At 37.3% G+C, this 22,663-nt stretch overlaps 1 protein-coding gene across 2 annotated transcripts in view; it reads left to right on the top strand.

Annotated features, from left to right (window-relative positions):
- Positions 1 to 22,663, top strand: part of TTN (titin) — a 279,196-nt gene that overhangs the window by 12,879 nt on the left and 243,654 nt on the right. For both annotated transcript variants that reach the window (XM_077154303.1, XM_077154302.1), the window contains exons 9-34: positions 248 to 385; positions 1,612 to 1,743; positions 2,915 to 3,052; positions 3,662 to 3,799; positions 4,255 to 4,392; positions 7,508 to 7,810; positions 7,922 to 8,044; positions 9,207 to 9,476; positions 9,718 to 9,783; positions 10,519 to 10,777; positions 10,985 to 11,048; positions 11,164 to 11,379; positions 12,306 to 12,448; positions 13,407 to 13,612; positions 14,120 to 14,353; positions 14,464 to 14,708; positions 15,480 to 15,751; positions 15,877 to 16,041; positions 16,140 to 16,308; positions 16,409 to 18,102; positions 18,238 to 18,519; positions 18,945 to 19,211; positions 19,311 to 19,583; positions 19,712 to 19,975; positions 20,066 to 20,326; positions 21,991 to 22,251. In XM_077154303.1, coding sequence (XP_077010418.1) covers positions 248 to 385; positions 1,612 to 1,743; positions 2,915 to 3,052; positions 3,662 to 3,799; positions 4,255 to 4,392; positions 7,508 to 7,810; positions 7,922 to 8,044; positions 9,207 to 9,476; positions 9,718 to 9,783; positions 10,519 to 10,777; positions 10,985 to 11,048; positions 11,164 to 11,379; positions 12,306 to 12,448; positions 13,407 to 13,612; positions 14,120 to 14,353; positions 14,464 to 14,708; positions 15,480 to 15,751; positions 15,877 to 16,041; positions 16,140 to 16,308; positions 16,409 to 18,102; positions 18,238 to 18,519; positions 18,945 to 19,211; positions 19,311 to 19,583; positions 19,712 to 19,975; positions 20,066 to 20,326; positions 21,991 to 22,251 — 6,721 coding nt within the window. The remainder of the gene's footprint in view (positions 1 to 247; positions 386 to 1,611; positions 1,744 to 2,914; positions 3,053 to 3,661; positions 3,800 to 4,254; positions 4,393 to 7,507; positions 7,811 to 7,921; positions 8,045 to 9,206; positions 9,477 to 9,717; positions 9,784 to 10,518; positions 10,778 to 10,984; positions 11,049 to 11,163; positions 11,380 to 12,305; positions 12,449 to 13,406; positions 13,613 to 14,119; positions 14,354 to 14,463; positions 14,709 to 15,479; positions 15,752 to 15,876; positions 16,042 to 16,139; positions 16,309 to 16,408; positions 18,103 to 18,237; positions 18,520 to 18,944; positions 19,212 to 19,310; positions 19,584 to 19,711; positions 19,976 to 20,065; positions 20,327 to 21,990; positions 22,252 to 22,663) is intronic.

Here is a 22,663-nt window from a genome sequence, read left to right as displayed (position 1 = left end):
GCATTCCCAAAGGAACTTTGCTTTTCCTTTCTTCAAAACAAAAATAAAGCTTGATTCATGGCTAAAAAGAGCTATAAATCCAGGATAATTTCCCACCTCATATTTGAATAGCTTTTCTGGTATAGTTAAAAATCATTCTAGCGTTCCTCCTTATTCTCTTTTGCGTGACATTCTTGTCTTGATCTTGATATATTATTGTACCTAAGGTGCATTCAGGTATTTCCTTTCTTTCCTCTATGAAAATCAGATAAGAAAAGAGGCGGGGAAGACTGCTGTAACTAAGGTAGTAGTGGCTGCCGATAAAGCCAAGGAAGAAGAATTAAAATCAAGAACCAGAGAAGTAATGATAACAAAACAAGAGCAGATGCACATAACCCATGAGCAGGTGAGAATGGATTTTGATGTGGAATTCAACAAAAATGATGATCTTTACCATGGCAAGTGTTATTTCTTGGGCAATATGGATGTTATCACATTCATAAAATCCCCTTGTTATATCTGTGTATCCGTGGGTACTAGATACTAAAATTGATTAGAGTCACCGAGAACCACCCCACCCCTTGTGTAAGATGAAAAGGACCTCTGTGAACTCACATTGAAAGTAGAACAAGGGGCTTGCCTATCGACTTGGGGATTGCTAACTAAATCCGTGAGAGTGGGAAAAGGGTGGGAGTTCGATGCTGAGGAACAGGGAGTGGGAAAGAGCACTGAACACACCTTTCTTTGAAAACAGCTTGGCAAATGCTTCCTGACTCCTAAGGAGGCTGTTTGGCAATGGGTTTGAAATGAGTTCCACCTCCACAGGGCAAATGACCAGGGAAAACAAAAACTGCAGGCTGGAGAGGGAGCAAGTTCCCATGACCAGGAGACATTTAGGGGCCATTTGGACAAGGACCCTTAGTAGGGCTGTTGAGCAGTGGTTTTAGTGTCAGTTGGATAGTTTGAGAGAATGAGTTTTTGAGTCCCTTTCATCATTGAGATCCTGCATTTCCGTGATGTTATCTGAGAATGACAAAGAAGCATGGGGGAAAATCACCCCTCCCCTCCCGCCACCCACCCACACATAACTTAAGCCATCCATCCAGACAACATCTTTCAAGGGATTTGGAAAACATTTTTTGCCTAGGATATGTGCAAGAATTCTCTCCCCATTTTTGTCTCAATTTTAGAAAAGTAAGCCTTGCTATTCCAAAACCATCACAAATATTTAGGGAAATTGCAAAGAAAAACATTGTATAAATATAGATTACAAATTATCTATGTTGATTTGTAAAATATAAAATGAAAGGGTCAGATAAAATTACCTCTGAGGGCTCCCATTCTAATCTTCTATGCTCTTAGATTACATTTAAATGAAACAATTAGCATAGCATGATACCGTCTTACTAAGCAAACAGTGTTGAATTCAGCTTTTTTGGTTTATGTGGAGAAAGGTTATGGTTGTGTTAGGAATATGACATGACTTATTTATAAACAGCTCCACAAAAGGGATTTTACTTTCTTCTTCAAATTCCCATTTTTTTGTTTATTTGTTTGGCATTTAATAAATATTATGTCTCTCTCACTAAAGATCGGAGACAATAACACTTTGTTTTTATCATCTGATTACAGATGAGAAAAGAAACTGAAAAAGCATTTGTACCAAAGGTAGTAATTTCTGCAACTAAAGCCAGAGAACAAGAAACTAGAATTACTGGAGAAATTACTACAAAACAAGAACAAAAACAAGTAACTCAAGAAACAGTAAGTCCAGTTTTCCTAATGTCTTGTACTTGTTGGCAAATATCATATTCCATTCAGTGTGTATGATATATAACCAAAACCTCTAATTAGAGGAGCCTTTTGAGGTGTATTTTCTTTTAGTTGTTTTTCAGTGTCTACTATTTAGCAGTTTCAGTGTCTACCGCTGAAATTCCTGAAGGAAATGTTCTCCTGCACAACCTTCCATTGAGTTGAGGAGTTTTGATAAGATTATCTAGCTACAGTTGGACAATTTGGGACATATCTATGAGCTTTCTAGAGTATTCTCTTAGGTGGGAGATAAATATCGCATCAATCCAGTTACCCACTGGGAAAGTTCATTTTCATTCATCATCTGAACCCTCAAGTCACTTAGACTGTAATGCATAGATTTTACATAGATGTAAAACACACACAAGCATCAGCTATTAATGCTCCATCTCAGTAGCGAATGCTGGACAGCAGGTAGACCAGCACTTCTTCAAGAAAGTTTTCTTGATTCCTAGTTGATACAGGCTGAGTTGAGAAGAATGTGCTGCTCTTGTACTGTAGAGCAATGCCAGAGCAATCTCAGTGTCACCAAAATCTACTTCTCTACTATGTGTGAAAGTGTGAAGAGAAAGTTTTCTATTTTGAATTTTCTCTTGGTCTTGTTTTGGGGGACTGGGGTGGGGGTGAGGGAGAACACACACTTTGCTAATCCCAGAACTACTTCTACAAAGATAAGTGAGAGCATTACACACTTAAAGTCTGGCCAGAGGCTGATGATTGACTGTCCCTCTCCTTATAGTGAGTGAGAGAATCCCACGTGGCATAATCAAGGGCACAGTAAATCCCTTTTGCTATCACCGTACTTGTTACTGGCAAGTTCAGCCTTCTGTACTTTTCTAGCATTTGCCAGTGGCCGCTCACTGGGTTCCTTAACGTGTTGCGGTGCCTTGAAGGTGGGATTGCTTCCATCCAGGGACAGTTTGCTAAGGAATAGAGAAGAAGGCCATTCCCTGGGGAACCACAGGTCTGTGCTTTAAGACAAGTGTGGGCCTCTAAAAATGGGAAGGCGACATTTTCTCTCTCCCCACTAAGCATTCCATATTCTCACAAATGTTGCAAGGGTATTTTGTCATTTCTTTTGTACCTAAACTCAAATCATTTTTTTTTTTACTCTAAAAATCAGATAAGACAGGAAGCTGAGACAACTGCTGTGTCCCTGGGGTTAGTTGCTACTGTAGAGTCCACAAAACTAGAAACAGTCCTAGGAGCTCAAGAAGAAATTGCCACAATACAAGACCAAATGCACATAACTCATGAAAAGGTGATGGCTTCCTGTATATGTGAAATTCACTCTTGAATCATTTCATTTTGCAAGCCACATACAACTTCATCTTGAGTCTTAAACATCACTTTTTCACCTCTACCTTGTCTGAAACTCAAATAGAAAACACGTTAAAATTCTCTCATGTCCCTTCATCACCTATTTAGCTTTCATTGCCACCTTTCATTCCTAACTTCATCTTTCTTTGGATTATTAACATGGACTTGTAATTCACTTTACTATCTTCCTGTTGAAGTAGACTCTAGTGTACAAGAAAATTGATGAAATGCAAATATGTGTTGTTTATAGTTGTGCTGGAATTTTCCCATGGATTATAATATGACTAACGTGAGAAAGAGAAATGGTATTTATGACTCTCTTATTGTTAATCACATTATTTTTCTTTTATACTAATTGTTTTAACATTTTTACTAGTGAAATTGTATGGATGATCAAAGCAATTCAAATGATATATTTTAGGGCAATTAAAATATCTTCGAATAGGAAGAAATGTTGCCTCCTTTCTCAGTTTTGACTCAATTTCTTTTATTAGAGACTTATGAAATATAATGACCATTTTTTCGCTTTTTCTTTTTACCATATGATCAGATGATGAAGGAAACAAGGAAAACAGTGGTACCTAAAGTCATAGTTGCCACACCCAAAGTCAGAGAACAAGATTTAGTATCAAGAACAGGAGAAGGCATCACTACCAAAAGAGAGCAAATTCAAATAACTCAGGAAAAGGTGAATACAGATGTTTGAGATGTGAAAAGTTCATCTTCAACCTAATTTTTAATTAACTATTGACTTACTATGTAGTATGAATTATTAACCTGTCTTTTCCTTTTTTAATCCCAAATGTAAAAATAAATAGTAAATATGTAACTGCTTACCATCCATTCAACCTGAATTTTTAGTTTTTAACCATCTGTAACATTTGTAATTCCTTTTAATTCACCATTATTATTTGTATGAAGAGTATTATTTTACTTAATTTTTAAAAGACAACATAGGGCATCATTTAAGGATTTTTTTGATAATGAACATTTCTAAGACTTGTGATACCCAGTTTGTATATGGAGATATTACCAAATGGAACTTAACTTCTTTTGTCTACTAATCCTGGGTGGAGGGAGGGGCATACCTCATTTGTCAGAAGCTCTGTGGAATTTCAACCTTGATATTACTGTACTACACAGATGAGAAAGGAACCTGAGAAAATTGCCTTGTCTACAGTAGCAGTTGCTACTGCTAAAGCCAAAGAACAAGAAACAATAATGAGAACTAGAGAAGAAATGGCTACTAGACAAGAACAAATCCAAGTTGCTCATGAAAAGGTGACTATTGCTATTCCAAACGTGGAATTTCTTATTACAACACATTAATGCCAAATCTCAGAATTTCTTGTGTATGAAACATTGCTAATCTAAATTATTTTTTAAATAATTAAGCAATTGGAAGCTAAAAATAGCATATTGTTGTTAATATTACTACATATTCCTTTACCCACTTATTTCTTCACCCTATTTTCAACTTTTTATTATTAACATCTAGAAATCCTTCAGAAGCTGATGCTTAAGATTTCATGCAGGCTTAAAGGAGCTCTTTCTTATTCTGGGCTCCCTGTGTTTTGATTGTTCAAATGAGCTACACTGGTAGTTTGAGTTAGATTATGTGCTACAGAAAATTTCAGTTCCAGACCAAATAAATCTTTCTGGTTAATTTAAGAGACTCTAAACATTAAAAAAAAAAAAGTTATAAGTGAATGAATCATATTTACTGTCAAGACAATATATGATCTGAGGGGTTCATAAATTCAGTATATTATATTGTAGAGTATAGACTAGTTTCAGAGAATTACCCATAATTTTATTCATGTGATATTTTGTGGTTTTGTCCTATAAGTACCATATGAGAAAAGAAGCTGAGAAAATTATAGTGTGAACTTAGCAGTTCACACTAAGGCTAAATAAGCTGCAATACTAAAATCTAGAAAAGGAATTATCCAACCAGAACAAATGCATATAAGCTATGAAAAGGCTACTGCATCTACTTCTAACTATGAAATTTCTGTGACATAACCTAATTCCTGTAATTCTGTCATTTACTCAAATGGGCCATTTAGCTAATTTTATTCTCTATTGCTAATGTAGTATTAGGAAATTAAAGTTTTTGCAATTTATTTAGTTTCATGGGTTGAGTGCTGTTTTTATTTCCCTCAATGTCATTTTCTATCTCTACCTTTTATACTTATTTTTTCTAAGACATGATTTAAGAATCTTTTAAACCTAAAGGCATTCCAGCCTTTCAGAAGTCTCATGGATGACAGAAATTCAGCATATAACATACTTCATGGATGGTTACTTTTAAACTTTGGTTTCTGTTCCAAAACACTTAAATTCAACTTTAATTTTTTTGTTAAAAATTAGCTGAGGATGGAAGCTGAGACAATGTCTATACCTAAGGTAGTAGTTACTACTGCAAAATCTATCCAACCAGCCACACTGCCAAGAACTAGAGAAGGATTTGCTACAAAGCAAAAATAAATATATCTTTTCCATGAGGAGAAGAAAATTAATGCTGTAGAATTGAAAAGCATGGATTCATCCCATTTCGTCATCAGCTCTCATAGCTTCCCATCCGTCATGAGTCATTGTGCTCCTAAAATTCCATTTAATTGCTTAACTGATGAAGAAGACATTCAAAATGATTAAATTCAGACCAAGTCTTCCAGTGAAACAGTGACATTTCTAGTTGTAGAAAGCCAGATAAAACAACACTCTTCGTTGTGTCCCCAATATTATTCTCACCACTTTGGGTGTGAATTGCGGGTCCTCTAGTCCAATTCTTATTCCTGCTTGTCTAGGTTGCAAATATGTGAGGGATGTTAGAGCCCTTTAAGAAACAAAAGTGACTACCAGCGTAGAGAATTCATTAGTAGTTGTCTACCAAAAAGCATAGGTTTATAGAATTTCTACACATTAGTTCAAGAAAAAAATCCTTCCACAATTTAAAATGTTCTACTATAATTAAGATTTTTTACATGAATAAGTTTTAATTGAAGGATAAGGTTTTCATATTTCAGCTGTGTGGGTTTTAGGCAAATTTTACTAAAATTTGAGCATAAGATTACTCTCATGGTTTAAATAAAATGAAACCCAACCTGACTACCTTGTAGCCATGTTGAAAGGTTTAGCTGTGATATAATATAAATAAAGTTAAAGTAATGATAATATTTGCATTATTCAAGGCAGATGAGATTGTTTTTGGCTTCCTAGAAGGAAACCCTGTATGAAACCCATGAAAACTAAAAGCCCAATTTCATCTTTAAAAAACCTCATATCTTATTAATTGTTCAGAGATTAATTTTAAAAGATTAAATACACAGGTAAATACTTGAGGGGGGAAAAAACTATTCAGATGCACTCTAGATTCTATTCACAGCAGAAAAATAAACTAGACACTAATAAAATATCCCAGCATTACCTTTAAAGTGTACTGGACAAACATGGTGAGATGATGGTAGCGATATGCCATTTCTAAGACTTGCATAGAATATTAATATGTAAATCATATCAGCTGGTTTGCTTTTTAAAAAAGAGAAACTGCCAGGCAAACTATTTTCCCATTTACATCCATCAAATTCATAGAAATGAGAAAATAACATTTCTTTCCCCCTCTTTACGTTAACTCCCAATAATGATGAAGATAAATTGAACTTCAACGTGAAAGGTTGTTCTCTTGAATCCAATCTTGAAAACACTTTCATTTTAATCATAATATTTTCATCCATGTGTTTTAAGAGAGGAATTTTTCTAACAAATTTAATAAACCTTATCCCTGGGGAGTCAAAACTTAATTAACATGCCCATCGTGTGTTCATGAATTTTCATGTTATCTCAGATTTACATGCAACCATACAACTCTATAGAAACTGATTTTCCTGGATGGGAAGATGACAGTATTTGAATATGTTTTACTCTCATTGCTCTCATTATGTCAATTATGTCAATACCAGACTAAATGATCAGCAAGATAATAAAAGTAATAAATAAAGATAACCAGCCCCACAGTTCTGATTTCCCAAGTGCTAATTGACTGTCTGCTGCAGACAGATTACCAAAAAAAACTCAAAATCTCTGTTCTTTTCTTTATGTGTTGTGTTGTCCTGTGTTGTGTCTCTGTGACTTAATGTCTGGGATAATTAAACAGGGGGTTATAGAAAGTATCTAAGTAGATGTCTATACAGTATAATAATCAACGAGATAGTAAGTTCTTAAGTGCATTTCTGAGTTAGAGTTCTGCAAACGCTATTCATTGTCATATAACATTAGCGCCATCTGCCTGTTATGCCTTTAGGCATTTGTCTGTTTTTAATGGCTAACCTAGGAGGGGATGTTCCAGCTCAATTGTGATATCACTATACATGAATTCTGGAAATATTATTTCCAGATGGACGTTGGGAAAAAGGCTGAAGCTGTAGCGACAGTGGTTGCTGCAGTGGACCAGGCCCGTCTCAGAGAGCCCAGAGAGCCCAGAGAGCCAGGGCGTCTTGAAGAATCGTTGACTCAGCAGACAACCTTGGAATATGGATACAAGGAGCACATTTCTACCACAAAAGTAGCTGAGCATCCCCAGCGTCCAGCCTCAGAACCCCACGTTGTCCCTAAAGCAATCAAGCCCAGAGTGATCCAAGCGCCTTCTGAGACTCGGGTCACAGCTACTGATCAGATGGGAATGCACACAGTAGCACAGGTGAGTCCGTACCCACTGATTCCTCACCATCCTTATGGGAAGGGGAAGTAATCTTAACTGCTGTGGTCACCTGGTGAACAGCAGTTATCACTGAGTTTCATCTCAACGCAGATCAAGAAAACTACAGACCTAACGACGGAAAGATTAGTCCATGTGGATAAACGTCCCCGCACTGCGAGCCCTCATTTTACTGTTTCAAAAATTTCTGTTCCTAAGACAGAACATGGATATGAGGTAAGAATTAAAGGACATGATGAAGAAATGTCTAGCTCAAAGGAAATAAAAGTCTAAACCACGATGCTCTTTGGCATGGGTGAATGTGGGCCTCTTCTTTTGTTTTGTTTTGTGGGCCTCTTTTTGATGATATCTGTTTGATTTATGGTGGGCTCGGAAGCCCCCAAAGTCTGGTGGCTGAGACTTGCTCAGCAGGATAGGCAGGTGATGACCTTACACCTCTGAGAAGCCCCAAATCCACAAGACTGTGCTTTACATTGCAGGCGTGGCTCCAACTCAGATGATTTGATTATTATTGTAATGACTTTGTAAAAGGTTTATATTCCCTACGCTCTGAAACATTTCAGAGTAACTTAAATATGTATATATTTCAATAAAAAAGACAGAAACTGACAAATCTATAGTCATATACTCAATATAGCAAAATGGGGAGATGGTATTGTACAGTGCTTGGGTTGAACCTGAAATCAAACAGCCCTGAGTGTCCTATCTTTGCCTCTTAATAGCTCTGTCATCAGAGCAAGTTAGTACATGTGAAAACCTTAGCAAGTTAACAGAATAAAATGACCATAGATATTAGTCCCTATTGTTCTTATCCTATAGGTCTAAGACAGAATCCAGATCTGTGCCTTTAAAGAATTGTAAGGTACATATCATTCGCAAATTGCTATTAAAACCAAGTAACCATAGACAAAAGAAGCCTTTGAGATATTATTCCCCATCTTCATCTTTACTCAGATTTGTGGCTGAAACCTAAATGTGCTATTTCAAAAGTAGTCCTTAGGAATTTGTCAAGTATTTTAATAGTTTCTGGATTTTCAATTTTCGACTGTAATGTTTCCAAAAGCAGCATGCATCATGATGGTTAAGTAAAAATCCGTGACGGAGCCTTAGAAGATTCTCGGTCCTTTTATGATAAGAGCTGTAAAATTTGACTACTCTTTTAGAAAGATATTTTTGAGCATAATATTTCACAAACTAGCAGGAGCAATGACGAATTTTATAACTGGCTTCTCTCTAACTAAAATAACATTCCATCTACTGTAAAAGTGAGACTGAGAACACTGAGAGATTGGCCATGTGCAGTACTAGAGATGGAGGACTTCTGAATGATTCGCATGACAGCTAAATGGCTTGATTATCTGACTTCCTTTCCATTTAGGCATCAATAGCGGGTAGCGCTATTGCGACATTGCAGAAGGAGTTGTCAACCACATCTTCTGCTCAGAAGATCACTAAGTCAGTGAAGGCACCTACTGTGAAGCCTGTCGAGACTAGAGTAAGGGCAGAGCCTACCCCCTCACCACAGTTCCCCTTCACTGACATGCCAGATACCTACAAGAGCCAAGCTGGCATTGAAGTTAAAAAGGAAGTAGGAGTGAGCATTTCTAGTGAAGAGAGATTCGAAGCACGGCACCGACGTGAAGTCAAGGTTGGTCACTGGATTTCCCCATTTCTCAATCCATGCCCTGTTTGTCCTGCAGAGCTAGCCAACCAGAACTTTAGTCTTTCTACTTTACCCTGCTCAAGTTTAATTTTGTTGGGCATGGGGTTGGTCTGAGCTCTTTTTCTCAAATTGTTTTCTCCTGACACAACAACTTGCTTATGTTAAAAGTTTCTGATATTTTCCCTAATTTCTTGGGCATTTTGTAACATCCTTTATAAAATTGTAGGTAACAGAAACAGCAAAAGTACCTGCACCTATTGAAGTACCTGTTACTCCACCAACTTTAGTCTCGGTGAGTAAAGTTGATTGTGTTGGACTATGTGCCCATTTGGTTAAATAATATTCATATGTGATTGCTCAGATCAGTTTCTCAAACTTACGGGAAGGTGATATTAGTGAGTTTACAAATACTAACTTTAGGCCCATATGGTATTTAAGAAGGAAAGGGGGAATTCTTTGAGGCAACCATGCATGCATTTATTCAACAGGTATTTAATGAGCTTATACTAGGGGTAGGGCATTGTTGCAGGAGCTTAGGAGATACAACGAGGAGTTCAACCTTTTTGAACTCTTTGCTTTGCTGTCAGAGAAAATGGACATAAGCAAGTGAAATAAAATATAGAAAATGATAATTCCTTCAATAGAGGGAGAATCTGGGGGAACAATAGATTACTTCTAATTGGGAATAACATGGAAATCTTTGTTGAAGAGATAACATTTGCTGGTAAAGCTTCCAACTCTGTTAGGGTTTAAATATGTAAGAATGACAGAGGGTATGGAGTCGTCCTTATATGATACCAATACAATCCCCACAGTAGGAATTTGGAAATGTGCTACGTATATTTCAAATTGGGAATATTCTAATTTCCAAGGGAGTCTCTGTACTAATGTTTACGGAGTCCTGTTCTGACAAGGCTACAATGTGGTGATCAGAACATTCCAGTTCAATCCCCACATGCGCTATGATGAATAGAAATGATTAATAAATAAGCACGTTTGTCATTATTTCCTTTTCTTCTCTCTTCAGGGCTTAAAAAATGTGACTGTCATAGAAGGTGAATCTGTCACCTTGGAGTGTCACATCTCTGGATATCCATCCCCAAAAGTGACATGGTACAGAGAAGACTACCAAATTGAAAGTTCCATTGATTTCCAGATAACCTTCCAGAGTGGAATTGCTCGTCTTATGATTCGCGAAGCGTTTGCAGAAGACAGTGGGCGATTTACCTGCAGTGCTGTGAATGAGGCTGGGACCGTCAGCACGTCCTGCTATCTAGCTGTACAGGGTCAGTAACCACATTTGCACCATCCTGCACATGTCATCACTCTCACCTGAGTCTCCTTCCCACAGTAAGGTTTCTGCACAGCTCAGTCATGGTGTCCCCTTTGGGAATAGTGGGCTCGATTATGGGGGCAACATGAGTTAAGCAGGGGTCACCAGATGAAATGGACTAAATGCCTGACTTAAATGAGAAACTTTTGTCTTCTTTTAGCATCAGAAGAGTTTGAGAAGGAAACAACAGCAGTGACTGAGAAAATTACCACAGAAGAGAAACGGTAAAATGTTCTTATGCTAGTTAGCTGATGTTCTAGTACGATTTTGATTTTCAGTTTCATTTCGGATTAACAAAATGCAACCCGGAGGCTAATATGAAGTGTATTTTCTTTGAAGCTTTGTCGAGTCAAGGGACGTGGTAATGACAGATACCAGCATCACAGAGGAACAGGCAGTGCCCGGAGAACCTGCTGCTCCTTTCTTTATGACAAAACCAGTGGTCCAGAAACTGGTGGAAGGCGGGAGCGTTGTGTTTGAGTGCCAGGTTGGCGGCAACCCGAAGCCCCATGTCTACTGGAAGAAATCTGGTGTTCCTCTAACCACTGGATATAGGTATTTTGATGACAGAATAATAGAATTTTCTATGATTTGTATGACACGCATATGAGACCTAGAGAGAAGTAGAATGTATTTACTCCACCATCAGTGGAATGTAGGTTCTTTCATTGTAGAGGCTTAATAATTTGTTTGAGGTGGTTTCACATTTTTGTAAGAAGTCTCATTGAGAAATAGTGCTATGTGACAGAAGTAAATGGAAGTTACATTTCTTTATAGTCTAGTTTAATTAATTTATCATATTAATGAATTAGAGACAATATCATTAACTCCCCCATACACACACACCCACACACACACAATATACACACTTCTTCCAGAAAGGATTTGAGACAGTTTTCAATACAAGCACATTAATAAGTCACTAAAAGATAAAAGAGTAAGGGTCATGCAATGAAGAAAATAGCTAAGTATACATGAAAATCTGTGCTGATAAAGTTCCTGCAATTGAGTACAAAATTTAAGTTTGAATTTCCTGCAATTTAAGACCAAGTAAAAGGTAACCTGATAATCCAGAAATGTAACTGTCACTGTCTCAATAATAAGAACAGAACCAGAGGCTTAATACTGAAAATTTTCAAGGGATTTATAAATAATAAATCAAAATTGATTATTCATTTGATCTTCAAATGAAACGATGAACAAAATCATGGACAAAAAGAAAATACTTATTGTTTAACGACCTCAACATTTAGCAGCATAATCACTGAAGCCACATTCTTCCACCTGTCTGATGCATTTGGCTCCGTTACTCTTGTCCATATGTTTTCCTTAATTTTCAGCAGTCATAGGGTTGTGTTCTATGGTGGGGCTTAATCACATTTGGGATCATTGAATTTTACACCATGGTCCATTAACAAGTAAAGCAAATTCTTTTACTCACATTCTTTAACTGAATTTCTTGTTTGTTCCTTTCCATAAAGATACAAAGTGAGTTACAACAAACAAACTGGCGAGTGCAAATTGGTGATTTCTATGACTTTTGCTGATGATGCTGGAGAATACACTATTGTTATTCGCAATAAGCATGGAGAAACTTCTGCTTCTGCTTCCTTGCTTGAAGAAGGTGAGTGCAACTCCAGTAGTTGCTATGGGCAAAAGAACTGACATGCAGGAAAGCAGCAGCGCTGTGGGTTTCTGGAAAGGCCAGCCACAGTGACCGGTTCTGTTTGCATCGTTCCCTCTGCTGGCTTCAGTTGTACAGGAAATGTTCAGATCTGATGACCTCAAAGGCAGGCACCAGCTAAGATTCTAGCTGTAGTTTCTATTTGTTGCAGTGGTTTCTAGGCATACCATGCCTTTGAATATTCAGGGATTCTAAATCCAGTTGCGTTCAAAATCCAGCTAGGTAACATTAGTGAGTGCCATGAAGACAACGACAAACTGGAGTCCTGTGCCCTGTCTCAAGGAGGCAACAGCTCCCATCCTCAGTGTGTTATGCCAGGCATACACATGTCAGACTCATTGTGGCTTGATATCCCAAGAAGTTAATGAGAAGTTAAGAAACAGTATTCTCAGGGTGAAAGAATTTGTTTGTGATAGAATTCAGGCCAAATGAAATATATGTGAGTCCCCATTATCTCTGGTAGCTTTTCATGTTTACAGTAGACTGCCCTGTGCTCTGTTTCAACTGATTTGCACAGTATCCCTTATGGGAAGTTAGGATTTTATCCCTATTTAGAAGATAAAGCACTAGGACCCAGGAAGGTAAATGAACTGCCAAAAGCCACTCGATAAGTTAGGAAGTCCACCAGAGTGGCTCCCAAGGGACTGAGTGCTCTTGTAAATTATTTTTTACCACAGTAGTGCCTGGTTTGATGTGTTAGTGTAAGTTTGGTTTTAAGATTCAATCAAATAAATACCTAGTGAACATTCAACAGTAGAACATTTGGAAAATATGCTTTCATATTTTCTCAAGAAAATTTCTCAACTTTCCCAAGAAGTTATCAACTTGTCTGAATGGACAGTGGCATGAATACTTTTTTAATAAGGACATTACGAATTAACTTCTTCTTAACTTCTAGCTGACTATGAGGCACTGATGAAGTCCCAACATGAAATGCTTTACCAGACACAAGTGACTGCGTTTGTGCAAGAACCCAAAGTTGGTGAAATAGCACCTGGATTTGTATTCTCTGATTATGAAAAAGAGTATGAAAAAGAACAAGCCTTAATTAGGAAGAAAATGGCCAAAGACACTGTGATGGTCAGAACTTTTGTAGAAGACCAGGTGAGAACCACAATGATGACCAAATAAACCATTTCATAAATCATACTTTCCTCCAGTAGCATCCATTTTTTGTTCATTTTATTTCATTTTCAAGTTATGACATGAGAACTATTAGTAGGTCCAGGCTCATTGCTGACAAGTTTCCTTAATTTTCATGACATGTTTCACATATGCAAGCATGTGACTTTAGAAATGGGGATTATATATATGCAGCAAAAGATAACTATCAACACAGCCAAGTTCATTGCTGTCAATAGCCCTTCATCTGTGTGATGAGCATCCCGAATGAATTCTTACTATTCAATTACTGTTTTACTCATAATGCTGCCACGTTCACTGGCAAAGGTAACTGTTATGCTGATTAAAAACAAAACAAAGCTGTCTAGGTTTTCTCCCATTCAAGATATCCTAATAATCCTTAGCTCTGAAACTAATACATATCCTTAAACTATTTCTAAAAGTGAGGATATGTATTTTTTAACCAACTGTCATCTTTTTATTGCTTAGGAATTCCATATTTCTTCATTTGAAGAGAGACTTATTAAAGAAATCGAGTACAGAATAATAAAGACTACATTAGAAGAACTTCTTGAAGAAGATGGAGAAGAAAAAATGGCAGTTGACATTTCTGAATCTGAAGCTGTTGAAGCAGGATTTGACTTAAGAATCAAGAATTACAGGATTCTTGAAGGGATGGGTGCCACTTTTCATTGCAAGATGTCTGGGTATCCATTACCCAAGGTAAAATATGAACATTTAGCATAACTGCATGCCACCATGAAGATCCAAATATGTTACAACATAACTATTTTGTCTAAATTTCATTCACATAAGCATGGTTTTCTTTGCAGATTGCATGGTACAAAGATGGTAAGCGTATCAGACATGGAGAACGATACCAAATGGACTTTCTGCAAGATGGCAGAGCTAGTCTGCGCATACCAGTTGTTCTTCCAGAAGACGAAGGAATCTATACTGCATTTGCCAGCAATATTAAAGGAAATGCAATTTGCTCAGGAAAGTTGTACGTGGAGCCTGCTGCACCACTTAGTGCTCCAACTTACATACCCACACCAGAGCCACTGAGCAGAATCAGGTAAGGCTGGTAAAAAATGTGGGTTGTTTAGTATTTAAATTGTTTTAAAACACCAAATATCCTAACAGCAAATTGCTATTGTGTGAAAATGATGGCAGACTGAAATAGCACTGAATCTTGCCATTGGCAATACAGTGTACTGTCTTACTTACTATGTAAGAAAAGCAAAGCATTTTCATTAGTGTAGCATATCATTCATTTTCATAGTGCTATAACGAATATAAAGATAGCTGTCATTTATTTGACACTGATTTTTATGTACCTTATCCCTAATTTATATAAAAACTATCCAATGTAGGGATTATTATTGCGATATTAAAGATGGGAAAACCAAGACTCTAAGATTCTATGAAAATTGCCTTGGTTTACCCAGCCCAAAATAAATTGTAATATCAGCAGTTGAAATCTCAGCCAGTCTGGATGCAATGAGTGGATAGAAATTTTATTTTCTTAATATAATTTCCATATTTTCCCCTCTTAAAAATCTGTTTTCTTTTTTCATAAGTTTATTTGAGTATGAAGTATCATCCCAAGGTTTTGAGGCTGGGTATTTGTCAAATAACTGTTGACTGTGATTGAGAATATAGGAAAAACTTTTACGCCTTGGGGCAATAGTAATGAATTCCATTTTGAATTCCAGTGAGTTTAAGGTGCCTTTTAATGCATGCCAAGAAGTAAATTCTAAAATGAAAATAATGTATAAGAAAGAGTTTTCTTAACATTGCTAAGTTTTGTTCATGCCTCACAAACTGTCTGGGGTTTGTTTTCCAGATCTGTCTCTCCCCGTTCAGTGAGCAGGTCTCCTATACGCATGTCCCCTGCTCGGATGTCCCCTGCTCGGATGTCCCCTGCACGGATGTCCCCTGCACGGATGTCCCCTAGTCGTAGGCTGGAAGAAACAGATGAATCACAACTGGAGAGACTGTATAAACCTGTTTTTGTGCTAAAACCCACTTCTTTCAAGTGTTTAGAAGGGCAGACTGCCAGGTTTGACTTAAAGGTCGTGGGTAGACCTATGCCAGAGACATTCTGGTTTCATGATGGTGAGTAGGATCAGCTTTTGCTCATGAATCATTGAAATAAAAAGTAAGCTTAGGTTTGTGTGTGTCCAACAGTAAAAAAAACTACTTTCACATATATTTTCTTTATTTCAATTATTTTTTGACAGGTCAGCAAGTTGTCAATGACTATACTCATAAAGTAGTCATTAAAGAGGATGGTACCCAGTCATTGATTATTGTCCCTGCAACACCTATTGATTCTGGGGAATGGACTGTGGTTGCCCAAAACAGAGCAGGAAAATCTTCAATTTCAATGATTTTAACTGTGGAAGGTAGTTGCTTTTAATATAAAAATAAATTACATTACCACATGGGTTATACACAGGTATATCAGGCATACTCACTCTAAATTGTAACTTTTTTCTTTCAGCTGTGGAACATGAGACAAAACCAGTGTTTGTGGAAAAACTAAAAAATGTCAATGTAAAGGAAGGGTCCCGACTTGAAATGAAAGTCAGAGCTATGGGTAACCCCAACCCTGACATCGTGTGGTTGAAAAACAGTGACATCATTGTACCTCATAAATATCCCAAAATCAGGTAACTTTGCTTAGAAATAAAACTGAGCTCATTAGGCAAATCCAATAACCAAGGAGAAATAACTACTTCTGAATGGTTTTTTTTTCTTCACTTTTTATAGAATTGAGGGAACCAAGGGAGAAGCAGCCCTTAAAATTGATTCCACTGTCAGCCAAGATTCTGCCTGGTATACTGCAACTGCTATTAATAAGGCTGGCCGAGACACTACCAGATGCAAAGTAAATGTTGAAGTTGAATTTGCAGAACCTGAACCAGAAAGAAAATTAATCATTCCACGAGGGACCTATAGAGCAAAGGAGATTGCCGCTCCAGAACTGGAGCCTCTCCACTTGCGATATGGTCAAGAACAATGGGAGGAGGGTGACCTTTACGACAAAGAGAAACAGCAGAAGCCATTTTTCAAGAAAAAACTCACTTCCTTAAGACTCAAGCGCTTTGGTCCTGCCCACTTTGAATGCAGGCTAACACCTATTGGGGACCCAACCATGGTGGTGGAATGGCTCCATGATGGAAAGCCACTTGAAGCAGCCAACAGGCTCCGTATGATCAATGAATTTGGGTACTGTAGCCTTGATTATGGAGTTGCGTACTCTAGAGACAGTGGTATCATTACTTGTAGAGCCACGAACAAATATGGAACAGATCACACTTCAGCTACCCTTATTGTTAAAGATGAGAAAAGTCTTGTGGAAGAATCTCAATTGCCTGAAGGACGAAAGGGCCTACAGAGAATTGAAGAATTAGAGAGAATGGCTCATGAAGGTGCGCTTACTGGTGTAACAACAGATCAGAAAGAAAAGCAAAAACCAGACATTGTCTTGTTTCCAGAGCCAGTAAGAGTACTTGAAGGAGAGACTGCTAGATTTCGCTGTCGAGTAACCGGCTACCCTCAGCCCAAAGTCAACTGGTATCTCAATGGACAGCTCATTCGCAAAAGCAAAAGATTCAGGGTTCGCTATGATGGCATTCATTATCTGGACATCGTAGACTGCAAATCATATGATACAGGTGAAGTCAAGGTCACTGCAGAAAATCCTGAAGGTGTGATAGAACATAAAGTGAAACTTGAGATCCAACAGCGGGAAGATTTTAGGTCAGTCCTTAGGCGAGCCCCTGAACCAAAGCCTGAATTTCACATACATGAACCTGGAAAACTTCAGTTTGAAGTACAAAAAGTTGATAGACCAGTCGACACCACTGAAGCTAAAGAAATTGTGAAGTTGAAAAGGGCTGAAAGGATTACCCATGAAAAAGTCCCTGAAGAGTCGGAGGAGCTGCGCAGTAAATTCAAGCGCAGAACAGAGGAGGGATATTATGAAGCCATTACTGCTGTGGAGCTCAAGTCTCGTAAGAAGGATGAATCCTATGAAGAACTCCTAAAGAAGACAAAAGACGAACTTCTCCACTGGACCAAAGAGTTAACTGAAGAGGAGAAGAAAGCCCTCATTGAAGAAGGCAAAATCACTATCCCAACTTTTAAGCCTGATAAAATTGAACTAAGTCCAAGTATGGAGGCCCCCAAAATCTTTGAAAGAATTCAAAGCCAAACAATAGGCCAAGGATCTGATGCACACTTCCGGGTCAGAGTTGTAGGGAAACCAGATCCTGAATGTGAATGGTATAAAAATGGTGTAAAAATTGAGCGCTCTGACCGAATCTACTGGTACTGGCCTGAAGATAATGTTTGTGAATTGGTCATAAGAGATGTGACTGCTGAAGACTCTGCCAGCATCATGGTGAAAGCTGTCAATATAGCTGGGGAAACCTCAAGTCATGCATTCCTACTTGTCCAAGGTAACTGGAACCTCTTTAATTCGATGGATCTCTCTCTGCTTATCCATGAATATCCATCAGTGCATTTGTTTCTTTTTCTCTTCCCATACTCAAATTTTACATTTGATTTCATATAATGTGCTTTTGTTCTTGTAGCCAGGCAGTTGATCACTTTCACACAAGAATTACAAGATGTTATTGCCAAGGAAAAAGACACCATGGCAACCTTTGAATGTGAAACTTCAGAGCCATTTGTCAAAGTGAAATGGTATAAGGATGGTGTAGAGGTTTACTCCGGAGATAAATATAGGATGCATTCTGACAGAAAGGTCCACTTCCTCTCTATACTGACGATTGACACATCTGATGCTGAAGACTACAGCTGTGTACTTGTGGAAGATGAAAATATAAAAACAACAGCTAAACTTATTGTTGAAGGTTGTAAATATTTTCATTGTTTACTTCAATTTAAAGTCACCCTTAGATAATAAAATAAATTATGCAATTTTCCTTTCATAAAAAGAAATACTTGAAAATTGGCTATAAACATCACAGCAAGAATCATGAATTATATTACAAATTAAGAATATTGACCATTTGGATTTTTAAAAAGGAAGTTGTTTTGATGTCTGCCTTTTAAAATGTTTTATGGGAATATAAATCTCTATTTTCAAAATACAATTTAAAAATTAAAATAACTCCTTTTATTGAAAATATGTTTATCAATCTGTCAGCAGATAGATATCAAGAATATTCCAGAAGGTGTTGAAAATAAGATGTATGCAAAGCTTTTATTGTTTCTATCCTAAATCTAAATGCATAACTCTCCCGAGAAATTAATTTTTTCTTATCTTATACCTCAGGTGCAGTTGTTGAGTTTGTGAAAGAACTTCAGGATATAGAAGTTCCAGAATCCTTTTCAGGAGAGTTAGAATGCATTATATCCCCAGAAAATGTAGAAGGCAAATGGTATCATAATGGTGTGGAGCTTAAATCCAATGGCAAGTACACCATTACATCTCGCCGCGGGCGTCAGAACCTCACAGTCAAGGATGTGACCAAAGAGGATCAAGGAGAATACAGCTTTGTCGTTGATGGGAAAAAGACAAGCTGTAAATTAAAGATGAGACGTAAGTCTACCCATTCCTATTGGCCTGCAGTGAGCCTCGTTCTGGCTTATGGATCAAAGATGATCATAATGTTTTCTTTTTCCTCTCCACACTTTACAGCCCGCCCCATTGCTATTCTACAAGGACTTAGTGATCAAAAAGTCTGTGAAGGTGACATTGTTCAGCTTGAAGTTAAAGTCTCCTTAGAAAATGTGGAAGGCGTCTGGATGAAAGATGGCCAGGAAGTGCAGCCCAGTGACAGGGTTCATGTTGTGATAGACAAACAGTCACACATGCTGCTAATCGAAGACATGACTAAGGAAGATGCTGGAAATTACTCCTTCACCATTCCAGCGCTTGGACTCTCAACCAGTGGGCGCGTCTCTGTTTATAGTGAGTGTAACATACATAGCTTTATGTTGATTTTGTCAAATGTGGTAGGGAATTTTAATGAGCAGACATTTTAAACCAAAGCCGTTTACCTAATTCTTTCATTTGTGCGTGTTCATGTGGTTTTGCAGGTGTTAATGTGGTAACCCCTCTAAAAGATGTTAATGTGATCGAGGGAACCAGGGCTGTGCTCGAATGTAAGGTCTCAGTCCCTGATGTGACTTCTGTTAAATGGTTCTTAAACGATGAGCAAATTAAACCTGATGATCGTGTGCAAGCCATTGTCAAAGGGACTAAGCAGCGACTGGTGATTAATCGGACTCACGCTTCAGATGAAGGCCCTTACAAGTTGATGGTTGGCAGAGTTGAAACCAACTGTAATCTCTCTGTAGAAAGTAAGGGCTCTTCCATCCAACTAAGCATTTTAACTATTCTCCTTTCCCTGTGTGATAATAACCAAGTGATTATTTTATTCTTTTCCCTAGAAATTAAAATCATCAGAGGTCTTCATGACCTTACTTGTACAGAAACCCAAAACGTAGTCCTTGAGGTTGAGCTGTCTCACTCAGGAATTGATGTCTTGTGGAATTTTAAGGACAAGGAAATCAGTCCCAGTTCTAAATATAAAATTGAAGCTCATGGAAAAATATATAAGTTGACGGTCATAAATATGATGAAAGATGATGAAGGAGAATATACATTTTATGCTGGAGAAAACATGACATCTGGAAAACTTATCGTGGCAGGTTAGTACATTTATCATTTAACCTAAGTTCATATGTGGGACACAGTTTTACTTTAAGAAACTTTCCATTGTTTCTAAATTTCCCCCAATCTCCAAAAGTTTCACACTTCTATGCCTCTGCTTATGCTGAGCCAACAGTACCCCCCACCCAGTGTCCCCACCAATCTAAATTCCTAGTGTTCTTTGAAGCCTACCATCACCTCCATGAAGCTTTCCTTAATCTTTCTATTTGTAGGGGATCTTTTCCTCCTCCAACCTCAAGATCACTTTACATATGCTTCTTTCTTGGCCCTTATCATATACTTGTCTTATTTTCTGGTCCCTCTTCACCTGTCAGAGTATGAATTCCTGAAATCTGGAACTGCTGCTCATTCTTCTTTATATATGCCAATCTCTTGCATGTGATAAATGCATATTAAATGTTTGTTGAATTGAGCATCCTTTAAGCTTTCTTCCTCTAAATATTTATTTTTTGTCACTGTTGTTTCTTTAATTTTTGTTTCTCTTATTCTCTTCATTCTTTCTAACAAACCCAACAAATTTTTAAAAATATAATTCAATGTATCTGTGTATCTCTTTATTACAACACAAAATAGAAATGAAACCTTCCCATTCAGCAGAAATCCTTAGCTTTATAATGAAGAATCAAAAAGTATAAACCAACTGATAAGAAAAACCTTAAAGCCATCATTAGTTTTTTGGTTCATGACAATTTAATTATTGAGGAGTCTGGATATTGCATTCAGATGAAATCTTTTGTTCTGTCCCTGACTCTTGGTATGTAAGCAAGTCACATGGAAATGGTATGCCTTACTTGGTATGCAAATTTCAGAGTTTCTACTTTATTATAAGATTTCCTTAGAGACTTTGACCATGAAAAACCTTCTAAAACAAGTTTTCAGATTCTTTAATATTTAATATCAATGACGTGTTTTTAATGTGTGGAAACAAGAAAGCACTATGTGATTTCACTCAACAATTTTAAAGTACCTGCCATAAGTTAGTTAATTTTAGAAACTCAGAATGCAAAAGTGAATAAGGCAGGAGGTTTACTCTTGAGTAATTCACAATTTAGCGAGGAACAGATATATAAGCAACTACCTTGTTAAAGCAATAATTATTTCTACCAGTGGGTGTTGGGATAGAGGGCAGTGGGGAAGACTTCGCAAAAGAAATGGCATTGTTAATACAGTCATTTTTAGTATGCAAGAATCCCTAATCTTACAGAAACATCAAAAGGTTGGACATTTTATTCATCATATTTTATTTTTCTCAATTAAATATCAGAAATCTTCCCAGTAAATACTCCTTAAGAGTCTAAGTGGAAGGCCCTTGAAGAAGAAAGAATTAAGATAGAGAAGATAGAGGCCATTTATAGTGCGCTGCACATTATGGTGCTCAGAACTCTGTAGTAGCATGACAGTTGCTTTGCCTTTGCAAGCTTTCCTTACATCAGTATTTTTTCTTGGTTTCCAGTCATGCTTGCCTACAGTGAAGGATTTCTGTGGTTCCTTTTCAATATGAGTGAAAATAGTTCTATTAGATATTTCATGATGTTCAAAACCATGTTGCTAAATTTGATATTTTTATATTGATTGTGTGAAGATTTCTCTATTACATGAATATTTTTAAAGGACTCACATTTATACTTCACTTTTCCCAAAGGGGGGGCCATCTCTAAGCCACTCACAGATCAGACAGTAGCTGAATCCCAGGAAGCTGTGTTTGAATGTGAAGTTGCCAACCCAGATTCAGAAGGCGAATGGTTGAAGGACGGTAAACACCTGCCACTGGGTAAAAACATCAGAAGTGAATCTGATGGCCACAAAAGGAGACTTATCATTGCTGCCACCAAATTAGATGACATGGGAGAATATACCTACAAGGTGGCCACCTCCAAAACATCTGCCAAACTCAAAGTTGAAGGTCAGTGATAAAACATATTTGTCTTTTTCAAATCATATTACTTTCCTGACAGTTACCATTTTAAAGGTCAAATGGTATATTGATTTTGGTTCCATGACTCCTCATTTCATAGAATCATTATAAACTATCTAGACTTACTTCCTGACCCATATCCCTCAAGCTGCAAAGTTGCTTATCAAATATGTGCCAATTCTTAGACTCCAGCTCTGTTGAGTAGTTAAAAATCAGCCACTCTCATACTCAATTCCTCTTTCATCCTTCTCCAATAAGCCTATTAAACTATTAGTATATAGCCATTCAAGTATAGAAAATTCATGGTGTGTATGTACATTTGTACATTTCAAATTGGATCTCAAGTTTCCCTGAATAACCTCTAGGTGTCTTTTGAAACAGAGTTGCTGCATAGCTGCAA

Source organism: Tamandua tetradactyla, chromosome 3 (genome assembly GCF_023851605.1).
Source record: "Tamandua tetradactyla isolate mTamTet1 chromosome 3, mTamTet1.pri, whole genome shotgun sequence".
Lineage (NCBI taxonomy): Eukaryota > Metazoa > Chordata > Mammalia > Pilosa > Myrmecophagidae > Tamandua > Tamandua tetradactyla.
Note: the sequence above shows the minus strand (reverse complement) of the source record. Positions and strands in the feature narration are given on the sequence as shown.